Source organism: Rhinatrema bivittatum, chromosome 8, assembly GCF_901001135.1.
Source record: "Rhinatrema bivittatum chromosome 8, aRhiBiv1.1, whole genome shotgun sequence".
Taxonomy (NCBI): domain Eukaryota; kingdom Metazoa; phylum Chordata; class Amphibia; order Gymnophiona; family Rhinatrematidae; genus Rhinatrema; species Rhinatrema bivittatum.
Window position 1 is genome coordinate 28295077 of NC_042622.1, and position 6770 is coordinate 28301846.

The window sequence follows — 6770 nt, forward strand, 5'->3', positions numbered from 1 at the left end:
AGAAGGGCCTGCAGTGCGGCAACCAAAGGGAGGGGCACGGGCAGATATAGACAAGCCTTGCAGTTATTTTCTCTGTCATTTTAGTGTTTCTAATTTCAGAGTGAAGTTTCGAGGGCATCCTCAGATGGAAAACTGCCTCTTCCCCCCCCCATGAAACAGTGCGGATAATTGGACCTGTGCCACAAATGGGGGTGGGGGGAGGGCAGAGCCAACAAGACAGTGCATGGCGCTTTCACATTGCAGTCCTAAGCATGGTTTAATGCACTAACTTTGCACCTGCTGCAAAGCCCCCAGCTCATGAGGTACCTGCTGTGTCACTGGCTCCAAATTTTCAAAGGGAAACTGCAGTCTGCAGCAGTCCACGTTGTTTAAAAATTACCTCTTTAATGTATTGCTTCCTAAAAATCTGGAAATCCTTTGATTGTAAAATTATTTTACCTGCTTGGTAAAATTAAAGGAATAATTTAACTGATTCCAAAAACTATATTGCCCACACACAGAATGATAAAATACCTCTTCAAGAAAAGGTTATTCTCTCTGTAATTTAGGGCTTATCATATACTAGAATTGTAGTTTCTTCCTTATAGCCTTGAAACCATTGCACGAGAGGAGATAAGATGCCAGCATACTGCATGACACCCAGGAAAAACTGAGGAAAGCTTTTTATTTTGCTTTTAAAGGACTACTTCCCCTCTTAAGGATATCTAGCAATCAGGCCGATACAGTGCACTCCGGCGGAGCGCACTGTTAACCTGCAGTTGGACGTGCATTTTCGACACGCTAGCTTTACCCCTTGTTCAGTAAGGGGTAATAGCGCGTCGAAAACACGCGTCCAACCCCCTTCCCCCCCCCCCCCACCCGAAACTAATAGCGCCCGCAACATGCAAATGCATGTTGATGGCCCTATTAGTTATTCCCGCGCGATTCAGTAAGTAAAATGTGCAGCCAAGCCACACATTTTACTTTCAGAAATTAACGCCTACCCAAAGGTAGGCGTTAATTTCTGATTTTGCCGGCATCTGGTTTCCGAACCCGTGGCTGTCAGCGGGTCTGAGAACCGATGCCGGCAAAATTGAGCGTCAGCTGTCAAACCCGCTGACAGCCGCCACTCCTGTCAAAAAGGAGGCGCTAGGGATGCGCTAGTGTCCCTAGTGCCTCCTTTTACCGTGGGCCCTAATTAGCATATTTTATTTACTGGATCACGCGCACAGGACACTGGCCTGTGCGCGCACCGGGCTCTCCCGCGTTTTTCTTATTGGCCTGTAGAGAACATTTCAACCCTGCCATCGCTTGAGTCTGAAGTTTGATGCTAAGTTTGATGCTTTCCGTTAATGTCTGGAATTGCTTGCAAAATTTAACTCTGCTCAAATGCTTTTCATTCAGAATTATATTCAGTTGGGAAATATTTGTAAAACAGAACCTTAACTTGTTAAAGGATAAAAACTGTCTTTTAGGAGAGTCATGGCTGTTGATGGCTTGTCTCCATGTGAAACTGTAAAAGCTTTGCAGGTTATCTGTAGGCTAAGATGTCTTTTGAAAGGGCAAACAAAAAAAGCTACTGCAGTATATGAACTTTTTTTTAGAAGGGGCCAGTGTGTGGTCTCAAACACGCATGACTTGCATCATCTTTGTTTTCTTGGGCCTTGAAAAGGTATCGCAGCCTGTTACATTTTTCTCCAATACCACTATAGCTACTAACATTGCACTACAGTCTTAAGTATTTCGGTTTGTGCTTTTTTAAGTTGCATACGATAGCCAACGAGTACAATAACAAGAAACAAAAACTACAGTAATGTGTCTTCTCTTTGGCAGTCGTGGAGCCAACTTCCTCACTCAGATATTACTGAGACCAGGTGCATCTGATTTAACAGGAAGCTTCAGGTATGACCCTTCCGCCACGCATTACTAAGCCAGATACGGCTTTCATTCTAAATATTTTTTTCATGCATACCCCTAAAACAAGATTTTAACAATTACAGGAGTAATTAACAATAGAATGGTCTGACACTACTTGAAATTTAATGAATTTGTTTTAAATGAAAGTCAGACGGGCATCTGGCTCAGCTTGATCAGGTTGCCAGCCTCTTCTTAATCTCTTTGAAGCCTGCAGCTCTGTATATTTCTCAGTTTGCTCTTATATTTTGTAGTGTTGTGCATCATTTTCTGTTTGACCATGGCTAGAGAGGAGTCTTTATGCATCTGTGTTTTGTTGGGTTTTTTTTTCCCATTCATAATTATATTATCTGGCTTCAGATTCACATTTTCTAATTTGTGACAAGTAGAACAAACTTTCCTGAAACTAATTTCTATGAAAATATTCTTTATATTACTTTGTCTGTCTTGATATTCTGTTTCATGTAGATTTTCCAAAGCAAATTACAATAAACACAGCACAGAAAAATGACAAGTACTGCGATACAAAGAGCTAAATTACTGTAAAACAGTATTTGGAGTAGAAATATTGGAAACGTTTTATTCACGTTTACTGTATTTGTGGGTATGCAACTTATCAAATGCCAAGTTTTGCTTTAAATTTGAATTGTCACAGGTTTTTCACTTGTTTACAGATTGTACAAGAAGGAAGTTTTGCAGAAGCTAGTAGAAAAATGTGTTTCTAAAGGCTACGTTTTCCAGATGGAGATGATTGTACGAGCCAGACAGCTGAAATACACCATTGGAGAGGTATTGGAACAGGAGGAGGGGCTTTTTTTGTATGACTAACATGCACCAAAAAATGCCCAGATGGTTGAGCTCCTTCATGTACTGACTTAACTTCCTAACTAGAAATAAAGTCCTATTGCCACTGGCATTCACCAGCCTGATAATTCCGGATGGTTGGCACACTGGATCCTGAGCTCAGAAAGGTTTGCCTGCGACAATCTAGGTACATATAAATGGTTTGTGGGTATGCATAATGTGACTACAAGCTGAAATTCTAGTTAAAGTAGTTGTGCCTAGGATGGTCCTTTTCTGGGTATTTAATTGTAAGTCCTAATTAGACAGAGGTGGTATATGCAAATTCTGGTTAGGTTACACTTTAACTCAGCGTGAGACCTCTGCTTTAGAGAAGGACTGGAGGCTTACTGGGATGCATAGGTTTGCTGATTTCAGCTCTGCAGTTAACTAACCAATTTCAGAACCCTCAACAAGCCTGGAAATGTATTTTCGTCTTGCACAAGGCATACATGATCCTTTTTTTTTTTTTCCTCCTGGGCCGCACACCATGATGCAGTGGTGGTCTCCCAGTGCCTGCCATGTTTGACAGCCCAGTTGGGGGGTACCTTTCTCTATGTAAGCACATCGATATTACAGGAGTAGTAAGTAATTCTTGTGTGGTAAGAGCTTCGTCTTTTTCATCAAGACAATCTCAGAACAAAGCCAATTGGTTTCCTTCTGCAAAGATCCCACAGTACGACAGTCCTGATTCCCACCGCTGTATCCCACTCTGCAGTCCATTCTTTGTATATGAAGGGGGGGGAATTAATCTCTGCTGATTGGAATTGAGATGGGGAGGGGTCTGCCATATGGAATCCACAAAGGAGCAGGGGTCGGTTGAATAGAAGAAAGGAAATGGGAGAAGAAAGAACAGGTGAGGAGAAGGTGATCAAGATTTGAACAGCGAGGTGAGAGAGAGTGGTGGAAAAAATGATAGGAGAACATTTCTGGGCAAGATGAGCAGGTGAGGATTTATTAAGCAGGAGCAAAGGTTTTGCCTGGCCTGCCCTTGTTTCTCTCACACGGAGCCTCAGCCAGCCGAGGTACAGGACAGCGCGCTTTTTTTTTTTTTTTAATTTTACCTTTGTATGTTAGAGCAGCACTAGTAGCACTTTGAGGGACTTCCAGCTCACCGACTTTAAAGCGAGCAGAAGTTTGTTGTGCTCTGCCTGGAGCCAGTTCGGGTGGAAAGGTGGACTTAGAAATCTGACCGACACAATATTCGCTCGCTGTAATGGGAGAGATTTAAAGTAGGAGAAGACACCTTCCATCTCCCGCCCCGCCACAGTTTCTGAATTGACGCTTATGACACCAAAGCCCGGTAATTGAACTGGAAGTCTGAAGGAGCAGAGAGAGCTGCTGGGTTAAATTATATATATAAGAAAATTTCGCATTCATGTTATGTAACTGTTTTCTAATGTGCTTTAGAGTGCCATTCAGACACTTGCATGCAGATTTCTCTGACATTGATGGACTTTGCAACCCGTATTCAGTACTTGCTTTCAAAGGGGAAATGGGAGAGAGATATTGTTTATAGGATTTTACAGGTAGGAGAGCAAGACATGGGGAAATAATGGTTTTCCTTAGGTGTCTACAACGAGCCTCAGACTTGACGTGACTTTCCAGGAGGTCCTCGACCTCATTCTCTGCTTTTTATTTATTTTATTTTTTGCATTTTTTCTCAATCAGAACCAGGGCTGAGATTCAGGAGCCATGAGCCTTCACAACGTCCCAGCAGTTTGACCCCTATTTAACAGACCTCCTTCCTCCCGCTTTTCCTAGACTGCTCATTGCAGCAGTGTTCCTGAGGCCGGGAGCCCATATCATGGACTCTTAAATCTGGCCACAAGGTGCCTTAACGCAGACCATGAGTCGTCCTCCCCCCCCCCCCCCCCCCACAAGGGACCCTGAACATTGCCTCTGCAGTATTCCCAGTCAACCTGGGGTGCAGGAATCATATTGGGTATCCTTCAAATGGAAGTGCACTGCACTGCCGCTGACCTACGATTTATGAATGAAACCAAAGAAAAGAAGAGCATTACTTGAAAGTTTGAATGCCATTGTAGAATGTTGTTTACTAGATTCATACAACAATATAGAGAAAAATTATAAAAGGTAAGCTCCCTCCCACCCTGCCCCAAAAACCCAGTATGCGGAAGAATTAGGATGATCTTCATTGCTAGAAGAAAACACTTCTTCTGTAGGGTTTGTTTACTAAGCAGGCTTAATGTGTCCTTCTGTTTACTGGTAAAGGAATGATGTTAGAGCTATGAGAAATTTGAAGATGATTTTTGCTTTTCACAGGTCCCTATATCATTTGTAGATCGCGTCTATGGAGAATCCAAGTTGGGCGGCAGTGAAATCATCTCCTTTGCCAAAGGATTACTGACTTTGTTTGCTACTACATGATCGATTTTAGCCCTCAGTGAATCTGAAGAATTAACTCCAAGGGTCCAAGATCTTACCATGTTTTTTTCTATTATAGTTCACATTTTGTTTGATGTAGAATCAGTGTAGGCAGCAGTCAGTTCAAACGATATTCACAATAATGACTGATTTATCTTAGGTGCAACAAACAGGCGCCCATTACATGCCACTGTGGAGCGGTGGGATGGTATAATGATGCTGACACTCTGACCATGTGCAATTATTGCATAGTGAGAGGGGTTTCGTTCGATTTCTTTTGGGGTAGAGGGGTTGATGGGCAGAAGACATGGTATATAAAAAAGAGCTGACAAATCTATCCATCCCACAACACTTTATGACTGGCATTACATGGTAACATGGCTTCTATTCTGTGAAATGTGGAGGTGTGGGGTTTGTTTTTTTTTTAACAATATTCACTGATCCCAAGTCAAATACTCGCTGAGTTGATTCAGGTCTCTGAGGATCAGTGCAGCTCAGTGAGTGACCTGCATGACGTAGGAACTTGCAGAATTGATATGCATCTTGTATGGTCCTGCATGCACATGATACAGTAATATTATTCAAACTTTTTAGGTTGCATCCCCTCTCTGTAATATTTTAATATTGCCCCTTTGACGATACTGGTAAAATTTAGACTTTTTAAAATTCCGGTGGAATTGGGTACATCAAACCAAACTTCCTCGGGCTGACCCTATACCCAGTGACTGTGCTGCACAGCGGCTTTGGTTTGCTTCCCGGATCCCTTGGTGTGGCTGGATCTGGGGCTGCTGTGAAGGCAGCGCTCCGGGGAGGGGGAGGGAAGTTGTGGTAGGTCAGCATGAGCAACACCTGTCGGCTGGATTTAGAGACCATGAAGCAGTGTTTTGGAAGGCGTCCTGGTGCATGGCTCCTGGCTTCAGGACCGTTGGAACTAGGAACAGAGGGGAGGGTCTATTTAAAATAGGGGAATAAAATCTCTGGGTAGTTGTGCATGAAAGCTCGTGGAGACTGCATCTGAGCTGGAAGGACGAAGAGATAAGGAATGACTGGACCAAAAAAAGAAGTCTTGTGTCCACTACCCCTTGTTGGAGAACCATTGCCTACAGCCAGTGCTTTGTCATCGCTGAATGAATCTAAGTGGTAATGTTTGGGAGCTGGAAAAGCCCAGTTTGAAAATGTACTCCTGGTCACATGATGATCCTTCAGCCCATTCAGCTAACAGTTTCATGTCAAAGCAGCAAAGAATTCAGGTTTCAAACATAATGTTTTTTGTAAATGGGCACTGGCTGGAGCAGGAAATGTTGTGCAATCAGCACTTTTACAGTGAGAAAAATAAAAGAAATTAGCATTTTGTGCAATAATGGCGCTTTTACTTGAGTGTGGGCCTTCTAAAAAGGTTCCTAAAGAACACCAAACTATGGTTTATTTTGTTTGCCAATTAGCATTTTTCCACACTAACTTTTAGTTATTCAGGGCCTGAATAACCTAAAAGTGTTTTTCTCATTCTATGTCTGTGGGAGAAAATGCTTAGTACATATTCCCCTTAGGATTTTGTAACATAGAACTGACAGCATAAAAGAACCAAATGGTTCATCCAGTCTGTCCAGCAAGCTTAGGGTAGTTTCTGCTATGTCGTGTAAGTTATTCCC

At 42.7% G+C, this 6770-nt stretch overlaps 1 protein-coding gene across 2 annotated transcripts in view; it reads left to right on the forward strand.

Moving 5' to 3' along the window:
• The window catches only part of DPM1 (dolichyl-phosphate mannosyltransferase subunit 1, catalytic), a 28296-nt gene extending 21814 nt beyond the window's left edge, over positions 1 to 6482 (forward strand). For both annotated transcript variants that reach the window (XM_029613110.1, XM_029613109.1), the window contains exons 7-9: positions 1813 to 1881; positions 2568 to 2682; positions 5020 to 6482. In XM_029613110.1, coding sequence (XP_029468970.1) covers positions 1813 to 1881; positions 2568 to 2682; positions 5020 to 5124 — 289 coding nt within the window. In that variant the 3' untranslated portion in view covers positions 5125 to 6482. The remainder of the gene's footprint in view (positions 1 to 1812; positions 1882 to 2567; positions 2683 to 5019) is intronic.
• Positions 6483 to 6770: the final 288 nt, after the last annotated feature.